This window comes from Zootoca vivipara, chromosome 13, assembly GCF_963506605.1.
Source record: "Zootoca vivipara chromosome 13, rZooViv1.1, whole genome shotgun sequence".
NCBI classification, from domain to species: domain Eukaryota; kingdom Metazoa; phylum Chordata; class Lepidosauria; order Squamata; family Lacertidae; genus Zootoca; species Zootoca vivipara.
This window is the reverse complement of record NC_083288.1, coordinates 52,328,330-52,352,052: the sequence shown is the minus strand read 5'-3', so window position 1 is coordinate 52,352,052 and position 23,723 is coordinate 52,328,330. Positions and strand designations below refer to the sequence as shown.

The 23,723-nt window shown below is 49.7% G+C and overlaps 2 protein-coding genes across 4 annotated transcripts in view; one reads left to right on the top strand and one right to left on the bottom strand.

The window, feature by feature from the left end:
* Positions 1 to 201: 201 nt before the first annotated feature.
* Positions 202 to 12,441, bottom strand: EPO (erythropoietin). Its single transcript, XM_035136073.2, has 5 exons — positions 12,305 to 12,441; positions 9,851 to 9,978; positions 7,842 to 7,931; positions 6,908 to 7,075; positions 202 to 2,775 (listed from the first exon to the last, which is right to left on the bottom strand). The coding sequence occupies exons 1-5, from the start codon at positions 12,315 to 12,317 to the stop codon at positions 2,647 to 2,649; spliced, it is 528 nt and encodes a 175-aa protein (XP_034991964.1). The 5' UTR covers positions 12,318 to 12,441; the 3' UTR covers positions 202 to 2,646.
* The window catches only part of TFR2 (transferrin receptor 2), a 35,136-nt gene continuing 23,692 nt past the window's right edge, over positions 12,280 to 23,723 (top strand). For 2 of the 3 annotated variants that reach the window (XM_035136070.2, XM_035136072.2), the window contains exon 1: positions 12,341 to 12,544. In XM_035136070.2, coding sequence (XP_034991961.2) covers positions 12,374 to 12,544 — 171 coding nt within the window. In that variant the 5' untranslated portion in view covers positions 12,341 to 12,373. Of the gene's footprint in view, positions 12,308 to 12,340; positions 12,545 to 23,723 lie in introns of those variants that run through there. The other variant, XM_060281939.1, reaches the window with a different exon arrangement.

Genomic DNA, 23,723 nt, shown 5'->3' with positions numbered 1-23,723 from the left:
TCCCCTGGGATAGAAGTCTTCAAGCAGACTTCTTGAAGTCTCTTTTGGGGTAGTGGTGAAGCGCTGGATTTTCCTGCCCTGAGCAGGGTGCCGTTGGACGGGATGAGCTCTAGGTGCTTACGTAATAATTTGCTTCTACTGTCCAAGCTCATCTCTGGAAAATTTGAAGCCAATGGTGATAGAGAAAGGTGTGCCACTGGGCATATGCAGAGTGCCTTTCCCTTGCAGATCTACAGCCGATTCTCACACGTAACTGAGAGACTAAGCAGTGGGAAGGTTATTCAAGGGCCAGGAGATGTCCTTGCAAGCCTGATTGCTCTTGTTTAGAAATGGAAACTCTGGATATTCTGGGAAGCACAACAACCTTTAATAAAGATAAAACAGAACTACTTAAAAAAAACAACTCCCGTCCACCAGGAAATCTTCCTTTCCCAAACCCAGTATACAAACCAGCTGCTCTCTGAAGTCAACAAGATAAATATACAGGAAAACTGTACATGTTTAACTTAGTATCAAATATAAACTCTCATAAAGTCCCTTAGAACAAAAACTTTACATAGGTGTATATCCTCTGTGGCACTGAAGCCTTTTATCCCTCTCCTTGGAAGGAGTTGGAACCTGAAGCAAAACCAGCAGCCGTCAAATCTTCACCTTCGCTTTACAGAAATAGCAGAAACAGCAACTTTTAACGTTTTGGAGAGGAGAGCGAAGGGACTCGCATCCATGGAGATCGTCTCAACAGTTATTACAGCAGGCATTTCGATAAATCGGCTTCTTTCTCGACAAGAAGGGGGTTGGACTGGATGACTCTTGGGGCTCCTTGCAGGTCTACCAGTTCTATGATTCAGAAATGCCATTTGCATTGAGAATTTGCAGTGATTTGCGCCCATGATGATATTGGGGTGATCATATGCTACCCTTCCTTCGATATTTGTTTGTGCCTGTAAATGTTTTGGTGTGGACACACTGTGTTTCATTCCCAATCCTTTAATATCCCGTCCTTCCTGCTGAAATCCCATAACGTTTTACATACCACAAATGTGTGGGGCGGGGCCCTTTGGTGGCACTAAAGCCCCACCCCCCAAGCAATAATGTGGGAAGCATCACGGAACAACTAATAAAGCTGAATAAATCCATTATTAATGCACTGCTATTGTGTCAAGATTACAGAAGACACTTGCGAAAAAATGCCATCTAAAGTTGGCCCTGAAAAGATTGACACCCGCCAATAGATCTCACTCCCCTCCAGGAGCATCAAACATTTTTGCAGTTCTTTATTTTCCAAGTTATGTATGGTTTGAAGGACACCTGCCAATCACCCTCACCTCTTCGGAGCACCTGGCCCCTTTTCAGATGCTCCCTACAACTGATGCTTTGAAACTATGCAGCCCCAACTTGCACACATTTACTCAGAAGTAAACCCCACTGAATTCAAGGAGTTCTTTACTCCCAAGCAAGTGCACAAATGGGCTGCAGCTTTCGAGAAACAACTTTCGACTCCTGCTTTCCACATTCACAGCTCAGAAAGCCCAGCCACAACCCAGGCAGAACTGTGCAAATGATGTACAGTAAGTGGAACCCCAAAGAGCTTGCATGCTTTCAGACTTGCAAATGTGGCGACCGCCAGAAACCAGCTCTGGAAGGCCACCAGTATTCGCCTTGGGCCCTAGCCCTGCATAAGGCCGCTCTTGATGTTCCTCTGCTTGAGGTTTCCTGGGGGGGGCCGAGGATCTTCCTTTGCTGAAGGTGACATTAGTTCCCCACCAAATCCTTTCATTTTGCTGCCCGCCAAACCACCTTTCCATTCCTTCCTCATCAAACCTTTGCCTCTTCTCCGTGCAACATTTCTCTCGTCCCTCCTAACCAGTCCCCACAAAAACGCACAACCCTACAGCCCAAACGCTGTCAGTCACTGGGAGAGGGCACCACTAGTCAAGCAGCCACAGGCCCCCCGCCGATACCACCTTGTCCTGCGAGATTCTTCTGCGACCCACCTCCTTTGCCCCACAGCAGAGGGATCGTGGGCCTTTCACCTCTCAGCTCAGGCCCCTTTGGGAAAACCCAGTGTCTTGGGTTTGAAATCCTTCCCATCTTGGCTTGGCAGACTCCCTTCCTCTCCTCCGTTCCTCTGTCTCTTTTCCTCCTTCAAAGTCGGTGGTTGAAAAAGCTCCCACTTTCCTGACGACAGCACCATCCTCCTCCGAGGACCCGGTTTGCGCACCAAAGTGGACCACCATTGCTTCCCTCGAAAATCCAGGGAGCGGCCTTGCCACCTGTTTGCAGACATGGTACCAGACCTTCCATAAACCCAGCTATTGTTTTCTCTTTTTGGGCAGGGTCAGGAACCACAGAGGGCAGTGGAAGTCTGTGTGTGTATGTGTGAATGTGCAGGGATGAGTGTCACTGGCTCCTGGGCATCCACAAAGGCAAGCGAGTCAAAAGTTTCCCCTTGGCTGAGAAAGGCAGTCCGCGCGGAAACCTGGCTGTGCACATGCGTGTGTGCGTGCGTGTGGTTGACACCTGCCAATCAAATCAAGCTGTCACTCAGCTGGCAACACAGGGGCACCCACCCCCTCCAGCAGTGGGCGGTTGGGGGTGGCAGCAGCATGCGGAGTGGTCTGTGTTGGTGGCGCTGGTCTCCCTCCGTCACCTGGCACAGGCCTCTGTAATGTACAGGCTGACTTTCCCCCGGATGAAACTTGAGTAAACGCTGAACAGCTTTTTCATGGTCTGCACGCTCAGGGTGCGGGTCGAGACGTCATCTTGGGGGGCTTCCTGCAAGAGAGGTTATTGGATAATAATATATATATGATAAGAATAATATTGGAGAAAACTGGATATTGAAACTTGCTTAACCTAAATCATATATCCCAGTTTTCAGTGGCCCTTTAAAGTACGCTTCACGCAGAGTATACGCAGTCAGAAGTTGACCTGGCTAAGAAAACACCACCAAGAACGTAGGGTATTATTTCCCTTATATGAAACCCCTTACTAGCTGCATACTTGTAAAAGTATGCAGATGAAAATACAAACGGTTGGGTTTCTTTAACTGAAAAACAAACTGACTCTAAAGAGACTTTAAACTAAAGATAAATGCTTTCTCCCACATTCCAAACCTCCCACAAACCTCCCATTAAACTACCCAAGAATTAAAAGCAAACTAGCTTTATAACTAAGCAACTCTCATACTAAGTTTCAACTGGGAATCTCTTAAACTGAGAGCAACTGAGAGAGTGATCTACTTAGAGATGAATCAAACTGAAAGAATCTAACTAAGAGATACAGAAGGCTTTCTGGCAGAGCCTTATATACAAAAAGCAGAGCCCACGCCTGTGAGCAATTAACAGAAACACCGGCACCTGTTTCTCTTAAGCAGACAGTATTTACATTAGACCGGCTCTAAAGTAACTTGACTATTCAAAAAATCCAACAGAGGTGCCAAGCAGGTGTCTGTTTACTTAATTGGTATTATTTCACTGGAACGGTTTAATCTTAGAATCATAGAGTTAGAAGAGACCACAAGGGCCATCCAGTCCAACCCCCCCTGCCACGGTTTAGGCAGCTGTCCCCGAGCTGGCGCCCACTGGGTGTTTTGGACTACAACTCCCAGCCAGCTAAGCTGCCATCAGCATCATAAAGAAGGCCTCTGGCTGAGTCAGCCTCCCCAGGTGTCTTCAGCATCAGCTAGGGTAAGATGGGAGCCATAGGCCGCATTCAGACCATATATTTCAACTATGATGCTGCTTTAAACAGTCATGGCTTGCCCCAAAGGAATCGGGGAGTTGTAGTTTGTTAGGGGTGCTGAGAGTTGAAACTCCCCCTCCTTTCCCCCCGCAGAGCTACTATTCACAGAGTGGTTTAATCCCCTTTGCAAGGGAATTATGGGAATTGTAGCCCTAGCAACCCTCAGCACCCTGAACAAGCCATAGCTCCCAGAATCCTTTGGGGGAAGCCATGACTGTTCAAACTAGTATTATAGCATGCTCTGTGAGGGGAATAAGGGGGTCTCCTCACAACTCTCGGCTCCCTTCACAAATTTCAGCTCCTAGAATCATTTGGGGGAAGCCATGATTGCTTAAAGTGGTATACTGTAGTACGTTTTTGTGAGGGGAATAGCAGGTCTCCTCACAACTTTCAGCATCTTAAAGATTAGGTGGAAGCCTAAAGATTCCACCTAAACATTAGGAAGAACTTCCTGACAGTAAGAGCTGTTCGACAGTGGAATTTGCTGCCAAGGAGTGTGATGGAGTCTCCTTCTATGGAGGTCTTTAAGCGGAGGCTTGGCAGCCATCTGTCAGGAATGCTTTGATGGTGTTTCCTGCTTGGCAGGGGGTTGGACTGGATGGCCCTTGTGGTCTCTTCCAACTCTATGATTCTTTACCAAAGTTCAGCTCCCAGAATCCTTTGTGGGATGCCATGGCCATTGAAAGTGGTATCACTGTGAGCTCTGTGATGGGACTAGGGGTCTCTTCCTTTAGGGCAGGGGTCCCCAGACTTACCGAGCGGCGGGCCGGTGCCCGCCGCGCCGCCCGCGCGGTGGGCCGGACGGCAGGGGAGTGCGCGCGCAGCGGGCCGGAGGGCGGGGGAGTGCGCGCCCGTGCGCATGCGCACACGCACACGGGCGGAAAAAAATAGCCGAAAATCGCTTGTGCGCATGCGTATGGGCCTCCCCCGACCCGGAAGTGCACCAGAAATGACCTCTTCCGGGTCGGGAGAGGCCTGTACGCATGCGCACAAAGGATTTTCGGCGATTTTTTGCCGATTTTTTTGATTGTCGCTGCGCCGCGCGCCGTGAGAGCGGGCGGCGGCAGCGGGCCGGATTGGAAGGCCGATTGGGCCGCATCCGGCCCGGGGGCCGTAGTTTGGGGACCCCTGCTTTAGGGGAAGCCATGATTGTTCCGAGGGGCACCAGAGTGCCCTCTGTGAGGGGAATAGGTCTCCTCAGAAATCTCAGCACTCTGAGCAAGCCACAGCTCCCAGAATCCTTTGGGGGGATGCCATGATTGTTCAAAGGGCACCATAGTGCTCTCTGTGAGGGGAATAAGGGGGTCTCCTCACAACTCCCGGCTCACTTCACAAATTGTAGCTCCTAGAATCATTTGGGGGAAGCCATGACTGTTTAAAGTGGTATACTGTAGTATGATTTTGTGAGGGGAATAGCAGGTCTCCTCACAACTTTCAGCGTCTTTAACAAAGTACAGCTCCCAGAATCCTTTGTGGGATGCCATGACCATTGAAAGTGGTATCACAGTGAGCTCTGTGATGGGACTAGGGGTCTCTTTAGGCCGGGGAAGCCATGATTGTTCAGAGGGGCACCACAGTGCTCTCTGTGAGGGGAATAGGTCTCCTCAGAAATCTCAGCACTCTGAACAAGCCACAGCTCCCAGAATCCTTTGGGGGAAGCCTTGACTGTTCAAACTAGTTTTATAGTGTGCTCTGTGAGGGGAATAAGGGGGTCACCTCACAACTCTCGGCTCCCTTCACAAATTTCAGCTCCTAGAATCCTTTGGGGGGGAAGCCATGACTGTTTAAAGAAGTATAGTACGATTTTGTGAGGGGAATAGCAGGCCTCCTCACAACTTTCAGCATCTTTAACAAAGTGCAGCTCTCAGAATCCTTTGTGGGACGCCATGGCCATTGAAAGTGGTATCACAGTGAGCTCTGTGATGGGACTAGGGGGTCTCTTCCTTTAGGGGAAGCCATGACTGTTCAAAGGGGCACTCTGTGAGGGGAATAAGGAGGTCTCCTCAGAAATCTCAGCACTCTTGACAAGCCACAGCTCCCAGAATCCTTTGAGGGAAGCCATGATTTTTCAGAGGGACACCAGAGTGCCCTCTGTGAGGGGAATAGGGGTCTCCTCAGAAATCTCAGCGCCTGTAACAAGCCACAGCTCCCAGAATCCTTTGGGGGACGCCATGACTGTTCAGGGTGGAATCAAAGTGCACTCCGTGAGGGGAATAGGGGATTCTCCTCACAACTCTCGGCGCCCTGCCCTGCCACTAAGGCTTGCATTTTTTTCAAAGGAAACGCTCCTTCCCCCCACTTTCCCTCCCTCTTTACAAGGTAGTAGGCGATCAAGGCATTTGTCGTGCATTCCCACTCCGTGAGGGAATCTGCCTTCTGCAGCCGCCCTGGTGAGGGCGATCCAAGGGGCTTAACTTGGGCCATATTTCCAGGGTGTGAAGGGGAGCCCTTGGGATTTGCAAAAGCTGCCTCAGGAGGAGGCAGAAGGGTGGGGAAAGGAGGCCTGGAAAATTACTAGAGGAATCTGGCTGCCGCTGGAAAGGAAACTGGCCCAGGAGAGTCAGGGTTCGCTATCCACACGGCCTGCAAGGAGGTAGCAACATTTGCACCGCCATGCTAAAAGATATATTGGGGATTTTGGTCTCCTGTAGAAGAGACCAGCTCTCTGCTGTTCCAGTCTAACGCTATTTCAAACGGGGAAATTCTGCTTTTTTGAAAATTTTGCAGGCAAATCTGAATTTGTTAGAACGGCTGCTTTGGCGATTCCGTCTTCCTGGAAGAGTCGAACCACCTCCGTGCGCTCCGAGGAAACTGCTTCTCTCTCTCTCTCTCTGCACGTAGTGGCCAGCAGGAGTGGGAGACTTCCTCTGCACACGTGCAAAGTGCCTCACCACTTGGCCAATGTGTGTGCTCCCGAGATGCCTCCGTTATAACAAAAAAGCGCTGCTGAGCACATGTGCAAAGGCGTTTCTCTCATCCTAAAAGCCACCTGGAGTTAAGGAGCAGGGCTTGGGTTTGTCATGATGCCAGCACGGCGGCGGCGGGGGGTTGGACTAGATGACCCTCGGGGGTCCCTTTTCAATTCTATTGATTCTGAGCAAGGAACGCCAGCCTCCTCGTCAATCAGTACTCCCTCCCCACAAATCTGGTGCTTAGCTCTCACCTGGGCTCCATGGCCACGCAGGATGTTTCTGATGCTCCGCAGGCAGCTTTCCATCACTTCCAGCTGGCGGAGAAAAGGCTGCATGGCTGACTGATGCCTTTGGACTTGGCTGATGGCCCTCGAAAGGAGGGTCTGGCCTCTCCACACCTCAGACGCCTGCCTCGTCCTCTAGCAGAGCGGGGTGGGGAGAAGAATAAGTCCATTAGTGAATGATGTTACAGGGGTGGGCATATACGCCCTTTCCAGTTACTCTCAGCTTCTCATTTCCCCAGTCTAAAGCTCTCTTCTCTACATTTCTGCAGCAATTTTCATTTAAAAGACAAATCCTCTTGAAAGCTCATCAGTATTTGAGGGCAAATTTATTCCTAATACACATCTTTGCAATGAATTTTCCCTAATAGGGACCTTAGAAGTAATAGTAACAACAAGGACAACAACAACAACAACAACAACATATTATTATTATTATTATTATTATTATTATTATTATTATTAATGCCCTGCCCATCTGGCTGGGTTTCCCCAGTCACTCTGGGCGGTTTGCAACATAATAATAATAATAATAATAATAATAATAATAATAATAAAGTGAGGGTAAAGGGCAGGTAACAAATAAATGGGAATAGTAATAATGCATTTTTGTGAGAGGTTTTCGCCAATATGTGCATTCTTATTCCTGCTTTCCCCTAGCAGATGAGTTTTTTTTATTTTTGCACTCATTAGTTGTTGGAGAATCGCATTGCAAAATTCGGAGAAGTGTGATTTTTAGGAGAATGCCTTTGTTTCAGTTCTCATATTGGTTTATTTCTCATTCAAATGCAGACAGAATTTAATTTCTCCCCCAGCCCTGGTGCTAAGCAGGCCCCACAGCGAATTGCATCAGCCCCACATCCTACTCTCGCAACCCCCTTCCCTACACCCAGATCAAACTTACATTCATTTTTCTCCAGCTACGTATGTTGACTCCGGTGTCCAGCACCATGACAGGTTCAGGCAGGTTGCAGGAAGTTCTACAAAGTTCTACCTGTAAAGAAATCAGAGTCCATTCACATCTATGCTACAGATTTAAACTGCTTTGAGATGTGGCTTAGTTGGCACAAGGAATTCTGGGAGCTGTAGTTTTAAGACCCTTAGGTGAGCCAATGCAGCTGGATCAGACCAAAGGTCTGCCTCATCATCCTGCTGCATCCTGTTCCCACATTGGCCCAGCTCAAACAATTGCCAACAAGAAGCCCACAAGCTTCCTGGCACTTTGGGGCTTGCTTTTCCAGTGACTGGTATGCAGAGGGGTCCTTCCTGCAGGGAAGTTATAGGCCAATAGGATATTTATTTACTCATAAAATTCATACACCGTTTGATTGCAACGCACAAAAAAACCACCTCAAAGTGCTTTACAAAAAGGATAAAGCAATACAATTATCAATAAGAAGAATTAACAACAATCATTTAAGACTTTCGAAAAGTTGAAATAACAGTAGACTAAAAACAGATTGAAATCTGCACCAGCTTTCTAAAAACATCTGTGTAGGTTTGTCTAAACAAGAACGTTTTTAGCAGGATGCCTGCCTGATGAAGGTGACTGCCGGGTATCAATAGGCAGGGAGCTCCCGAGTGTGAAATATCCACTTCTTACAAATGCAAAATGGGTATTATGTAGGGTTGCCATATTTGTCAAAATTGTCAAAAATGACACTGCCAACATGGGTCGGCGTACGTCTGGAGTTTCTTGGACATTTTTAGCAATTTCCACCTGGACACTGCTTCCGACTGCAGTATTCCAGTTATGTCCAGGAAATTCCAGACAAATGGCAACTCTATATTATGTGGCACCTGTAGCAGTGCCAGTTCTTCAGATCTAAGCAGTCAAGGAGGCGTATTGGGGTAAGGTGATCTCACAGGTAAATTAGTGCCAGGTTGTTGTAAGGGCTTTGCATACCAAAAGCAAAACCTTGAACTTGGCCCAGTAGATAGAGAATCATAGATTCATAGAATTGTAGAGTTGGGAGGGACCCCGAGGGTCATCTAATCAGACCCCCCTGTAATGCAGAAAACTCAACTGTAGCATCCAAGACAGGTGGCCATCCAACTTCTGCTTAAAAACCTCCAAGGAAGGAGAGTTAACCGCATTCCAGGGGTGTCCCTTCCACTGTTGAACAGTACATAGATGCACCATTTAGCGTATTATTTTGTCACATATTTGTTTATTAAGAAAATATTTATAAACGGCTTCCTTTAGAAAGCAACAGCCCTCTGAGCAATGCACATAAAACAATATAAAATAATTACCAGTGCTACCCAGATAAAAAAACAGCAAAATGCTTCAGAGTATGCTTGTTGAAATAAACACCCCCCCCTTTTTGGCATAAAGCTTTTTCTGATGATATACGATCCCTGCTGAGCCAGGCCAAAGGGGTCCTTTCTGGTCCAGCATCCTGTTCTCACAGTGGCCAAACAGATGACCCAAACAGAGTAGACATGATGTCCGAAACTGACATGATGACCAGGGCCTGTTCATTTCAGTGGGTCTCCTCTGAGAGGGACACATCTTCATTTGTTTTCCAAAAAACCCCTTTAAAGCCATCCACTGCAGCTTGTTGGGAGCAAATGCCATAGTTTTAACTAGCGCTTTAGAGTGTCGGGCTAGGACCTGGGAGAGATCAGGGTTCAAATCCCCACTCAGTGGCCATGAAGCTCCCCGGGTGTGACCTTGGGGGGCCAGTTGTTGCCTTCTCTCGGCCTTACCTACCTCACAGGGTTGTTGTTGTGGGGAGAACCATGAACCCGCCACCTTGAGCTCCTTGGAGAAGAAGGTGGGCTATAAATGCATTTGAATAAATGAATGACTAAACCTTACGCCCTGTGTGTTTACAGGAAGGAAAGGGCACCCGAGATTAAAAAAAACGGGAAGGGAACAGAGCAAGAAAAGAGGGCAAGCAGACGTACGATTTCACTCTCAGCCTTGCTGACATCTTGGATGTACTTGTTCATGACACGCTGGTCGCACATGGGCTCGGGGGTCGTAAGGAGCGCTGGGGCCAGGAATCCCAACATTAACAGGAGAGGAGTCAGCCCTGGAGAATAAAAGGTGAGGTCCTCCTTAGGTCTTTGGCAGAGATGCTTTGCATCGTCATGCGCACCTCATTCGTCTGCCCATCGCAACTAGTCTAGTGGTGGCTTTGTCTGTCCAAAAGCCCATCCCTCCATCCCCACCCCAATCATCACCACCACCACCAGCACATCAAATAATTTTCAAATTCAATGAAGTAAACAAAACAAAACTATTTCCAAAATACCCATTTCCCCAGAAACCCATTAGGCTGATTTATATGTATAATAAATTAACTTAATCTTTGTTTTTTTCCAATCGGTTCATGTACAGTAGGAGATGTATATTCTCCCCATTTTTTAGCTCTCATAAACATAGCAGCAGTTGTAAGACTGAACACTTATTTCTCAATCATTTTTCTGGGGTAATAATAATGACTGATAACGTCCTTCAGATAACCAAGCAGAAATATTTTAGGTTCTAAGGGTATATGATGGGTATATGATATCCTAACATATCAGAAATATTATCCTGGACAGATTTCCAAAATATTTGCATCTGAGATCAGTTCCAAAAGATATGAATGTAATCCACTATTATTATTATCTTATTAATGGCTCTCTCTCTCTTTTTGCCAATGCAACCCAAAGTGACTTTGTAACAACCTTCCTTTCACAGAATAATAGAATTACAGAGTTGGAAGAGACCCCAGGGGGTCATCTAGACCAACCCTCTGCAATGCAGAAACCACAAGCACCAGACATTTTATGTTGCCTGCCTCTGGAACCCCACATGCAGGAGGGAATGCAGGAAATTTCAGGTATGGCTTTTAGAGGTTTAGACAGCTCCAAATCCAGAGACATTCTTTGGGTCCCCATCTTCCCCAGCCCCTTCTATCAGGTCTCCTGTCCTTCAATAGCTGCCAGGCAGGCAGGAATATGAAATGTCACCTCCTCTCCCATTCTTCCCCCTGCCTCCCCATGCCCACAGTATAGTTTTCAAGGCCATCAATCCGGGCTGGGTGTGTGTGCGCATGGTTTCTTTCCATCAGCGTTTTGCGTTTTAGGCGAGTTGCTTAGTGATGTTTGCAATGTTGCAATTCCAAACTCCAAATTCGGCGCTGCAGATCCCACTTCAAGGGGATCTCGTTTATCAGCTTGTGGTGTCGACAGAGCCCTTATCAGCACCTTCCACTCCTCTGTGCTTCAACTCATACAGTTTCTCTCTCTTCCACACACACATACCACAGTCCAGCCTGGGAATATGCATGAGATTTCCCCTACGTACATTCTCCTGAGACACACACACACACAGAGAAATTCCCAGAACCCTCTGAGTCCCCAGAAATGTGGCTGTTCAGAAGGAAACCCGCAGAGCCCTGATCTTCTACCTGGTGCGGCTAAACAGCTCAGGGGGCACTGCGTGGGTGGACCCTCTGTTCAAATCTCACAGTTCTCTGCTGCAAACAGATTCATTGGCTTTTGGCGAGCCTCACCTGCCCCCTATGCTCCCCAGTGCCAAAAGGGGATGCAAAGACTGACCTGCCTGGCAGGGGTGACCTTAGGCAATGCCTGAGAAAATGCTCTGACTGCCTCACTGCTGAGAAGCCCCCTTCCCCTGGGGCTCCTCTCTTCCAGAGGACCCAGGGGTTTCTCAAGACTGCCTACGCAAATCCTAGAGGCTCCATTTGCAACCGATCAAATAGCACAAAACCTTAGGAATTCCCCTCCTTATCAGGCACCAAGTTGCCTATGCCCCTATAACAACACAGCTGAGTGGCTTCCAAATTGCCCTTCTTGCTAATAAAGAGGCCCAGGGCTACCTAGCCTAGGACTCCTGGGTTTCCAGAGCCCCCACTCCACCCCCGCAAGGCACCTGCCTGCTGCCACCTCCTGCCTATTATCTAACAGCCTGCCTGAGGAGGATTTCATAACCTCAGCGGACCCCTGCCTTGACTAAGTTGACAACCTCCGCTTTCCAAACTTTGAGAGAGCCAAGGGAGAGGAGGGTGGGTGGAAAGTCGTCCAGCAGCAAAGCATCTACTTGGTGTGCAGAAGGTCCCTGCTCCAACACCCCAGCATCAAGGAGCAGGCCATGAAGGAAAGGAGCCCCTCTCTCTACCTGAGACTTCTCCAGAGGCAGGGCAGCTACTGCTGCTGTTGCTGCTGCCAGTCAGGGCTGGGCTGGGCTGCGAGAGGCAAATGGCCTGGCCTACAGCAGCTTCCTCTAGCCACCTTGCTGTGCTCAGCCATTTCCCTTTGGCAGGGGCCCAACTCAATCGATTGCCGCAGCTGGCACCATCCCCCTGACCTCCCCCTTGGCAACCGCCAGAGTGGACGGACGCTACTCACCAGGTATCCCCATAGCCAAAACTTCATGGTCCTAGAGACTAGCGGACCCCTTCTGCCCCATGGCTAGCCATGGACTGCCGTTTTGGGGTGGGGGCAGTGGCTGAGCAGGTCGACCGCGGCAGCTCCACGCGAGGAATGTCCAGCAGCTTATATTTCCCTCCTTTCTCTCTCCAGATCACGCTAAAGTCCAGCTGGTTTGGCTCAGTGAAGAGGAAGAGGTCACAATCCACACATGCCAAGGTGAGTTTGCAAAGGACCTTGTCTGAAACGGTGGCGCCCTCTTCACCTTTTGACCGGGAAGCCTAACTTCTCAAGAACTTGGTCGGCTGCTTCAGTGCCCTGCTCTCTTTCTCTCTCAAGATCCCAGTTGTCACCTGAAGAACCTGATTTCTTCTCTTTCTCACTCCTAGCAGTGCCGGACACCGGCTTGCATTTTTGCGCACACACAAATGTTTGCTCGGAGGAGTGGGGGAAAGCGACCCCCTTTCCCCTTCCTCTGCAGACCCCAGATCTCGCGAAAGCTGTGCCACTGGACGCACGAGGCGCAGTTAATGTTTCATCTGCCTGATCCCTCTGCTCTCTGCCCGTTGTGACTTTTCTCCCGCTCTGTCTCTCCCCCCCACCCCGACCTCCACCACGCTCCCTTCCTTCCCTGAGTGCAAGAATGTCACTGGACAGGCCAGGAGGGAGATGGTCAATTTCCCTCTGCCGGCCGGAAGCCAAAGGGGGCTTTTTTCCCTTCAAGGAGGAAGGCCCATGCAGGACCAGACACGTCGGCCCCTGGCCGCAGGCCAGACACAGGTTAAGGCGTCAAGGTGGATAAGGTCACTGCCTTGGCAGGCCGCCATCCAGGGAGCCTTGGTGTGCCAAAAAAAAAGGGGGCGTGAGGAGGAGCACCCCTGACTCACGCCTGGCCCAAGTGACGCTCCTCGGCTGGTGACGCCTTCTCTTCCACCGATGATGGGCTACATCTCCAGGATGCAGCCGGGTGACCTGCCAGATCTCAGCATCCGTGGCTCTCCTCCTGCTCCAAGGCACCCCAGGCACCTGACTTTCAGCTGCCCCGTCCCCTAAAATCATAGAGTTGCAGGGGACTCCCAAGGGCCATCTAGCCCAACCCCCTGCAAGGCAGGAACCACAGTTGGCAGGTGGCCATCTGACCTCTGTTTAGAAACCTCCAAGGAAGGAGAGAGCTCACCACCTTCTGAGGGAGTCAGTTCCACTGTCGAACGCCTCTTGCCGTCAGAAAGTTCTTCCCGATGTTTAGGCGGAACCTCCTTTCTTGTGGTTTGAATACGTTGGTTCAGGTCCTGCCCACTGGAGCATTAAAAAGTTTTCTATGTGACAACCCTTCAGACCCAGCTCCCCCTCCTAGAGAATCCAAGCTTCAGGCCTGAGCTTATAGGCATAATAACCCTTTGCCCATGAGGGTGCAAATAACCCAGGCGCCCTTGCTTACACAATGTACTGCTTTCAATCGAGCCAACTCTGCTTCTATAAAAGATGCACTTTGGGCAGAGTTAGCGCATTGTCCCACTTAACCTCTTGAAACTCTGATGCTTCAAATCTGGCTCTCTAGAAACAGCTCCCCCCCCCCCCAAGAAAAAAGTTTTTAGGCAGAGACCCCTCAATAGAGGTATTTAAGAATATAAGAGCACAAGAAGAACCTGCTGGATCAGGCCAATGGAGCAACTAGTCCAGCACGTCCTGTCCTCACAGTGACCAGATGCTTATTATGGGAAACCTGCAAGCAGGATTTGACCGCAAGAGCCACTCTCCCTTCCTGTGGTTTCCAGCAACTAGTTTTTAGAAGCCTTACTGCCATCACGGCGGCTAATAGCCATCAATAGCCCTCTCTTGCTCCATGGATTTGTCTAATCCTGTTTTAAAGTCATCTCGGTTGATAATCATCACTGCCTCCTGTGGGGGTGAGTTCTGCAGTTTAACTATGTGCTGCAAGAAGGAGGACTTGGTTTGGTCTGGTTTGGTTCTGAATATCAGACCCCAAATGCCACATAGCTGAGTTCTGGGTATTTTCTCCTCCTGGCTCCAAAGCCTCCACATCCACCTTGCAGCTTAAGGCTTGCCATCAGTTCACCTGCGCCCGCCAAAAAGACCTGCATGACAGGCAGTAATGCAACAGGTGAAGCTTGCCCCCATGATTGGCTCTCGCTCCTCCTTTTTTTAAAAAAAACAGGCTGCATTAGCTTTCTATGCTGTAGTATTGTTAGAATGTTAATTATTGTGGGAGCTTCAGATACCAACGTTTTATTTGCGGGAGGAGGGTGTTATGTGATAAGGGCACATTCCATGCTCAAGATTGAAATACTGTACTGAGTACAGTTCTGGTTGCCTCTGCGGAGCTGGAAAAGGTTCAGAAAAGGGCATCCAAAACAATTCAGGAGAGGGAGCAAATCTCCTATGAATAAAGGTTGCAACATTTGGGACTTTAATAATTATTATTTTAAGGCGAGTAAGAAGCAACATGACAGAAATCTATAAAATTACACATGGGGTGGAGAAAGTAGATAGAGAAAGGTTTCCCTCCCTCTCTCAAAGCACTGGAATTCGTGGGCATCTAGTGAAGCTGGATGTTGGAAGATTCCGGACAGGGAAAAGGAAGGACTTTGTCATGTGGTGTGCTTTGTTAACCTGTGGAACTCACTCCCACAGGAGGAAGTGATGGCTGCCAACTTGAATGGCTTTACAAGAGGATTAGACAACTCTATGAAGGAGGGGGTGGGTTGTCTGTCAAGTGGATATTATTAGGATGGGCCAAATGGAACCTCCACATTCAGAGGCAGTAGAGCTGCAGAGTAACCACACACACACACACACACACACACACACACCAGATCCAGCAGGACTTTCTTACATTCTTATTAAAGAGTTGTCTGTTCTGTCCTGTTCTGCTTCACCTGATTTCATCTGTTTAGGGCACAGGATCCTGTCCCTGTGAACAAGGACTGCGGCTCAGTGGAAGAGTCCCAGGTTCAGCCTCCAATGGTATCTTTCAACAGAACTGGCTACAACCTTGCTGCCATCGGTGTAGACAATACTGAGCTAGAAAGGCCTGACTCGGTGTAAGGCATCTTCCTGTCTTGCTAGGCGGCAACCCGCTTCCATGTTTGGAATCCTTGCCCTCCAATTGCAGACGTGTGGGGAGCTGCCATTCACAGAGCCACACCCTTGGCCCATCCAGCCCAATATTGCTTGCATTGGTTGGCAGCAGTGGCTCTCCAGGGTCTCAGGCAGGAACCTATGCTAGATGCTGCTGGGGATTTGGCCTTCTGCATGCCAAGCAGGTGCTCTGCCACTGAGCAACGGCAACCGTTCCCCAGATGTGGCTTCTTGCTACTGATGCAACATGGAATTGTGGCGCTGGAAGGGTACCAGAGGGTCATCTAGCCCACCCCCTTCCTGTAATGCAGGAATCACAGCTAAAGAATCCCAGGTGTGTCCTTGTGGCACTGGAGCCAATGATCTGGACATAGGTTTATGGGGCTGAATCCTGCCTCCTATCCTAACTGTCCCACCCCTGCCCCAGAAGAAGCCCGCTTCCATCCTGGCATGGGTGACCCGCAGCCGCTTTTGGCTCACTCCTAGGTGACGCCTGGCGCTATCTAAGCCGAAATGTCGGCCAAGCCTCTCGCCCTGGGCTCAGCTGCAGGTGCTCTGTGTTCCCTGCTATCACTGAACAAACCCCAAAGCTGCCAAGACTGGCCGGGCATCCTTGTTTCCGTAGCCCCCCAACCTACATAGAATCAAAGAATTGTAGAGTTGGAAGGGGTCACAAGTGTCATCTAGTCCAACCCTCTGGAAGGCAGGGGACCCGGGTGTGCACAGAGCGCGGAGCGATCCAGCTGCCCTCATGGGCTCCCAGCGGCTCTTTTCCTCCAGAGGAAAGTTCACATTCCTGAGCAGAGCAGAGGAGCGAGCCGCTTTCTCTCTCTGCTGAGTCATGGGATGCAGGGCACCCCTCCAAGGTCGCAGGCAGAGAGAGTCTCGCCTCGTCAGCCGGAGGCCCCTTCTGAAAGCAAAGCATGGGATGCATGCAGAGAGCTACAGAGGCGCCAGGCCGCTGGTCGGCCTTGCCCAGTACTTTGGAATGAAAGGACCTAAGAGGAACCTGCTGGATCAGGCCAAAGGGGGCCCACCTAGTCAGACCTCACCTGGAGTACTGTGTCCAGTTCTGGGCACCACAGTTTAAGAAGGATACTGACAAGCTGGAACGTGTCCAGAAGAGGGCAACGAAAATGGTCAAAGGCCTGGAAACGATGCCTTATGAGGAACGGCTATGGGAGCTGGGTATGTTTAGCCTGGAGAAGAGAAGGTTAAGGGGTGATATGATAGCCATGTTCAAATATAAGAAAGGATGTCATATGGAGGAGGGAGAAAGGTTGTTTTCTGCTGCTCCAGAGAAGCGGACATGGAGCAATGGATTCAAACTTCAAGAAAGAAGATTCCACCTAAACATTAGGAAGAACTTCCTGACAGTAAGAGCTATTTGGCAGTGGAATTTGCTGCCAAGGAGTGTGGTGGAGTCTCCTTCTTTGGAGGTCTTTAAGCAGAGGCTTGACAGACATATGTCAAGAATGCTTTGAAGGTGTTTCCTGCTGGGCAGGGGGTTGGACTGGATGGCCCTTGGGGTCTCTTCCAACTCTATGATTCTATGATTCTAGTCTCCCAGGGGCTAGCCAGATGTCTCAATGGGAAGCCTGCAAGGAAGACCTAAAGACACCAGAAGAGCCTGCTGGATCGGGCCAATGGCTCATCTAGTCCAGCATCCTGTTCTCACAGTGGCCAACCAGGTGGCTTTTCTGGGAAACCCACAAGCAGCATTCGAACTCATGAGCAACACTTAGTGCCCCAGCTGAAATGGTCACAGTACCCTCTGTCCAGTCCTCTTTCAAAGCCTCCTGGGGGAGGGAGTTCCGCAGCTTAACTCTACGCTGCGTGAAGAAGGGCTTCATTTTGCCTGTCCCGGATCTTCCAAACATGGTCTCTCAGCATTGCTGATGGGGAGGCTTGCATTTCGGAAGGTAGCGAGAGAGAATCCTGAGGTCTTCAGTACAGGACGTTCTGCCCAGCTCTGTTTGAACAGCATGGTTGCGGGATCTGCTCAGGGCATGCAGCCTTCAAATTTCAGGTGTCAGGACCAGGGGATCTATGACTAGGTCGGTTTCAGTTTCTCATCTTCCCAATCCTAAATACAGTTCTCTGTGTGTTTCGGTAGCAATTGATGGCTTGTTTATTTTTTAAATCCTCATGAAGATTCATCAGCATTTTGGTGCCAATTTCTCCTAAAATACACATTCTTGTATGCTGTTTTGAGCAACAGATGCATGTCTCCTGCCCTAATGCATTTTTGTACGTTATTTTCAGGACTCTACACATTTCAATGCAAACGCTTTCCCCAACATACACATGTTCGCACACACTGTTTGGTTGGCGAACGGCATCACGAAATTCAGAGAAGCATGACTTTCAAAGGATAGTTGTGGTTTTGGTTCAGAAAACGCAAAGTATTTAGTTTCTTATTAAGATGCAAACAAAATCAAACACCCCACCACCACCACCATTCCCTAATTGTAGCCACCAGCCACTGCTAGCGGCCATCTCGTAATCATGAAGCAGTGAGTTCCACAGACTGGTGGTGTACAGCGAAAAAGCAACGAATGTGCGTTTGTGATGAGAGGCTGGGAAGCCCTTCCCTGACCTTCTCTATATGCAAAACCACTTCTATCTGGCAAGTGAAGCAACACTCCCCTCCACAACTAGGAAAAGGGATTCTTGAGCTGTGGTCCCTGCATTGCCGGGGGTTGGACTAGATGACCCTCGTGAGCCCATTCCAACTCTAAGGTAAATAGCCTCTGCTTTTCCAAAAGCAGGTCACAGGCGCATGTGATGTGTGTGCACCAGTGCTTAAAAAAATTCTCTCTCACACACACTGAGAGAAACAGGCCACAGCCAGCCAGACTGTCTGATCACACATCCCCATTGTTATGAGGCTTCCTCCCACTAAGAGGTGATGGGAAAGCCGCTTTCATTTACTTGGCGACAAGATGCCGCCGTGCCGATTTATGGGGCCCCCAGGGACCACTTTCTGACGGCTGCAGATGGGACGGTCCGTGCCTGGGCCACCTTGCCTGGTGTGCGTACGTGCAACGAGTCCAACACTCCTGGGGTCGCTTCACATCACACACACCACCGAGGAAGGGGCGCTGAGTGTAGGGGAGGTGGGGCGGAGCCGTGAATCAAGGGGGACTTGGAAGTCCTGGCTCCCAGCCCCATATCCCTGTTTAACTCCCTTCCCACTCTCTCCCACTTTGACAACCCAGGAGTCCTGGCTCCCAGCTTTTTCCAGGCTCCTCCTGACTGAACTCAAATTGCCCAGAGTTGGAGCCTCTTACCCTGTCCCCCTCCCATTCTATTATACTGTTTACTAGTTTTCTGGAGAAGCCAAGAGTCCACCCCTTTTATACACTTCCTGCCGTTAAGGCTTCACGTAGCCCTCATGGAGGAAATGGTGCTATGGTTTCAATTACGTCTTGATTGGGCCCATTTCACAGATGGCAAACTGAGGCCGAATGTTCATGGGCAACATTGCAGGTGGAGAACTGGTGCCGAGTGTTCGCTGGCAAAGTCTGCCCAGCCAGTGCAGGTCTGGCCAGGTCTGTCAGAGGAGCTTTTGAACTCAGAGCCCTCCACTGCTCCCATATTCAAGGCTGGGCCAAACCACTAGCCCTCTCATCCATTTGCCACCAGACAAGGGGATTCTGCCCTCCAGCTGTTTTCTCTGCAGAAGTATCTTCCTTCCTCCGAGAACTCAGGAATTCTGGATCTGCCCTGTCACTGCTCAGGAGACCCAGGTGTCCTGACTGCTAGCAGGAAACCCCTCCCTCCCAAGGGAACTCAGGAGTTCTATCTCACATCCATTCTGCCCAAGTTTGGTTTGCCACTCCCTCCGCTTCCCTCTCCAGACTTATAAACAGCTGCAGAACAGGCAGAAATCAAAGATCTGCCTCTATAGGGGGGAGCTGCATTGGTTGAATTCCTGCCTGCAGAGCAGCTGTCCCCTGATCTCCCCCCCCCCCCGCATTAGGTTTCTTTTCCTTGCAAAAGGCGCCCAGTTCCTCTTCCGGAGAACCCCGGTGTCCTGGCTCCTCTCTCCCCTCTCTTTCCAGGCTCTGAATGGGACCCAGGAGTCCTGGCCACCCCCTCACTTGCTCCTCTGCTGCCCTCCCCACCCTGTGTGTGGTGCTGCTGGGCCCCCGGCCAGAGCTCCCAGTGGCTCCCAGCTCCTCATACGTGCTGGCCTGCACACGCGGAGGAAGCCTTGATCCGCCGACCCAGGCGGACGGCTCCATCGATCCTGGCCGCGTCTCCAAACAGGGGATGAGGCCTGGCGGCGCCAGCGACAGTGACAGATCAACCAGGCCAGGCGGGAAGGGAGACCTCTGACCTTTGGCCATCGGCCTTCCCAGAGGAGCCTCCAGAGAATGGGAGCGGGGACCAGTGGTCACAGCAGGTGCCGGGAGCCTCTTCCTGTCAAAGTCTTTGGCCTCCCTCTGTTGCCAACTCCCGCCTTCTTCCTCCTAACTTATGACTTTTTATTACTATTATTGGTTTATGAATTGCCTCCTGTCTCAAGGCAATTAGATTAAAAAACAAAACCCAGGTCTAAAGCCCTAACAAGCAGGCGCTCGTGATGAAGGAAACCCCATTTTTATCCAGCTTGTTTTTCAGTTTTGCTTTTCTCAGTTTAGAAGGAGGTTGTAAAAGGACAGTCCTGTGATGGGGGTAAGGGGTGGGGGGTCGCTGTTAGCCCTCACACCCCATGGGAGGTGGGATTACTACAAATAAAATGCTCAGCCCATCCTAAATCTCTCCCTTTGACCGGGGCGGGGGGGCGGGCGAGCGGTTTCCCAAGTGAGCAAAGGAGCCCTGTGTAGCTACAAATGGAAATGAATAGAGCCCACCCATATTAGGTAGGTGGGTGATGGTGTGTGTGTGTGTGTGTGAGAGAGAGAGAGAGAGAGAGAGAGAGAGACAGAGAGAGAGAGAGAGAGAGAGAAGACTGTCCAGTGAGGGTTTTCTTAGCTGTGATTCCTACATGGCAGGGGGTTGGGCTGGATGATCTCTTTGGATCCCTTGCAACCCTATGATTCTACAATTTTTGCTTCTCCTGCCCATGCTCCCTGAATGAACAGGGTGGGGAACATTGAATGAGAGGCACACGGCTGCTTTCTTCAGATCTTCCACCTGCTCTATGGGGATAATCACAATACCAACCGCCCTACCTACCTTACAAGGTTGTTGTGGGAACAAAATAAACTAAGCACAGTATACGCTAAAGCACTATACATCATCTTGTTCTTAATGATTATGAGAAGAATACATGAACACAACACACTCCATATGCATTCTCAGGTAGCTGAGGATTGCAAAATGTTCACGCAGGAGCTGACGCCCTCGGGGTGGGGTGGGGGGGTGGCATAGCTTAGTTTAACTTCGATGTTCTGTGTGTGTAGAAGATTCAGGCCACTGAAAAGAAAGTCCTTCTTCGTGCAGCACAGAACTAAACTATGGAACTCCCTCCCACAGGAGGCAGTGATGGCAACCAGCTTGGATGGCTTCAGAAGAGGACCATAGCTGCCAAGTTATCCCTTTTTTAAGGGAAATTCCATTATGCTGAATAGGCTTCCTCGCGAGAAAAGGGAAAACTTGGCAGCTATGAAGAGGACTGGTGCATTTAATTCTCACAACAGCCCTGCGAAGTAGGCCAACAGGGGCAGTGACTGACCCAGGGCCATCCAGTGAGCTTCATGACCGAGGGGAGGGATTTGCATCAAGGCTCTAACCACTGCACCACACAGTGGCTCTCACAGTGTTGGGGTTGCAGCCCAGGGTGTAAAATAAATTGAAAAATAAATTGCACAGCAGGAATTCCAGCCTGTACGTCCTGCTCTGCATTCAGGACCCAGAAATGCGGCTTACGCCAGCAAGCCCTGAGGCATTGTCAAGTCACATGACTTCTGAGAAAACCTCCTGGAAATCTAGGAAAATGGGAAGGTGGGTTATCAAGTGTCAGGGATAACACACATAACACACCCGGCAGGGGTGTTGCAAGGAGAAGGATCTGGGAAATTGCCCACAGAATTCTGGAGCGGCCAGGCCTGGTGCTCAGAGGACCTCTCTGGGCTAGGTGCAGCAACAGCCAAGGGTTTCTAAGCATGCACAGAGTTCCTTTTGCTTACCAGTAGAATAATAGAATTCTAGAGGACTCCAAGGGCCATCCAATCCCAACTTTCTGCAATGCAGGAATCAGAGCTGACTAACCACTGGCCACCTACAAACATCTAGGAATTTTTTTTGTCTCTAAACTAATCCTATTTTAGTTATAGTGCCGACTTTTGAAATGCGGTGAATGATGGCCATATTGACTGCATTCTGTTGAAATTACTCCTTAGATCTGAGCTGCCCTGGGAGGGCCTTGCGCTGAAAGGTGGCCTACGTAAAATAAATAAAATCTTACAGGCAGTGGCGGTACGAAAAGAGGGCCTTCTCAACAGTTGCCCCCAGTTGTGGAATAATACTGCTATGCTGGCTTGGAGCTTGTGGGAGTTGTAGTCTAAATCCTAAAACCTATGGAGGGCACCTGGTTGGGGAAGACAGAATTAAATGGCTCAAAGTTGTGATTTAGCCTGTGAGCTCTGCATTGCAGGGGGTTGGACTAGATGACCCTTGGCGGTCCCTTCAAGCTCTACAATCCTGTGAAAGCCAGCTGCCATTTCCCTCCTCACTGACCAGAATGTTTCAGACCTGGCTTCAGTTCTGTCTTTGAAATTCTCTTCCTTAAATCCTCCCCTTATCTTAAGAAAACACAACTTGGGCTGGCTTAGATCAGTGGAGCACCCTGCAGTCTTTTGACTTTCACAGAACTCTTTGTCAAAATTGCCCCTGGATAAAGAGTTTTGTGGAGCTCGAAGGCTGGCATACACCAGCCTAACTCGGCTCGATGAAATAAACAGAGATAATTTTGCCTGTGATAAACCTAGGTTCAATTTAACAACATCTTTTAAACAACAGCACTTTGGGGCTCTGAGCATCTCCCTCTCCAGACTTGGGAGATATAACAAGTGATAAAATATAGGCTGTACAACCAGAGATGCAGTGGGAGGGAGTGAAGAGTTAAAAGAGGGTTGGGCTTACCAGCCCAAGGGGGCGTGCCCTTCTTTGGCCACGCCTTCCTGGATGCGCAAAGTCTGACAGCTTAGCTCCTTATCTCTTCCTGCTTCTTGTGCAATGCAAACAGCTTCTCTGACCCCAGTGCCCTCATGGGGCAGCGCTAGGGGGCGCACCGCGTTTGCCAGCCTATTCTGGGATCCTGCCTGGCACGCTGCTTGCTCTCGGAAATTAGCCAGGTCTTGCATCAGCTCCGGCAACTGCGTAGCAAATCTGACAGCGCTGTTTCCAGCGTTGAACAAGAGCCTTCTCCCCTCCTGCGGTTTCCAGCAACTGGAATCTGGAGGCATCGCTGCCTGAGCCATACTGGCTCTTTGCCATTGAAAGCCCTCTTCTCCAGTAGTTTGTTCTATCTTGGAAGCCACCTTGCTTGGTGGCCACCACTGCCTCCTGTGGGAGACAGTTCCGTAGTTTAACGTATGTGCTGTGCAAAGAACTTTCTTTTATCTGTCCTGAACCTCCCAACATTTGGCTTCATTGGATGCCCACGAGTTCCAGTGTTTTCCATGCTGCACATCATTTTACAGGCTCCTATCATGCAGCCTCTCACTTGTCTTTTCCTCTCAATTAAAAAGTCCCAAGTGCTTCTTCCTAGGGGAGTTTATGCTTCCTGTTCTGCACCCACCACTTTTCTAGGTCAGGCGCAAACAGAGGAACCGTTTAACCACCACACGTGAATATGTGAATATATGTGAATGCGTGACTATATGTGTGGATATTCTTCTTGAAAACTGCTCCTGAGTTTGTTTGTTTTTATATAATCAAGGAAGTATATAAATTGTATGACACATAAAAATAAAATCATAAATATGCCTTAAATTCAGATTTCCCCAATCTGGTGGCCTCTGGTTTCCCACTGGGGCATCTGATCAGCCACTGTGAGACCAGGACACAGGACCAGATGGGCCACTGGTCTGATCCAGCAGCCTCTTCTTATGTTCTTGGTGTTGGGAAGAGGTGTTATGGGAACAGGGACTTGGGCAAAATGTCTCACACCCAAGAGCTCCCCGGGGACCTGCCACGTTTTCGAAGGGGCCAATGAAACTGAGCCACAGTGGCGCGTGTTACCCTTTGCGACAGCATGGCAGGAGGGTGAGGGTGTGTGTGGTCACCCCTCTGTCATAAGTATGTGTCTGATCCCACAAGCGTGCCCAGCGCTCACGTGAATTCA

Excerpts from the sequence above, each read along its gene's own strand:
- EPO (XM_035136073.2), bottom strand. Across the intron at positions 7,076-7,841 it reads GTAGCTGGAGAAAAATGAAT|AGGACGAGGCAGGCGTCTGA; the intron begins GTAAGTTTGATC and ends CCGCTCTGCTAG. Across the intron at positions 2,776-6,907 it reads TGCGTGGCCATGGAGCCCAG|GAAGCCCCCCAAGATGACGT; the intron begins GTGAGAGCTAAG and ends CCTCTCTTGCAG.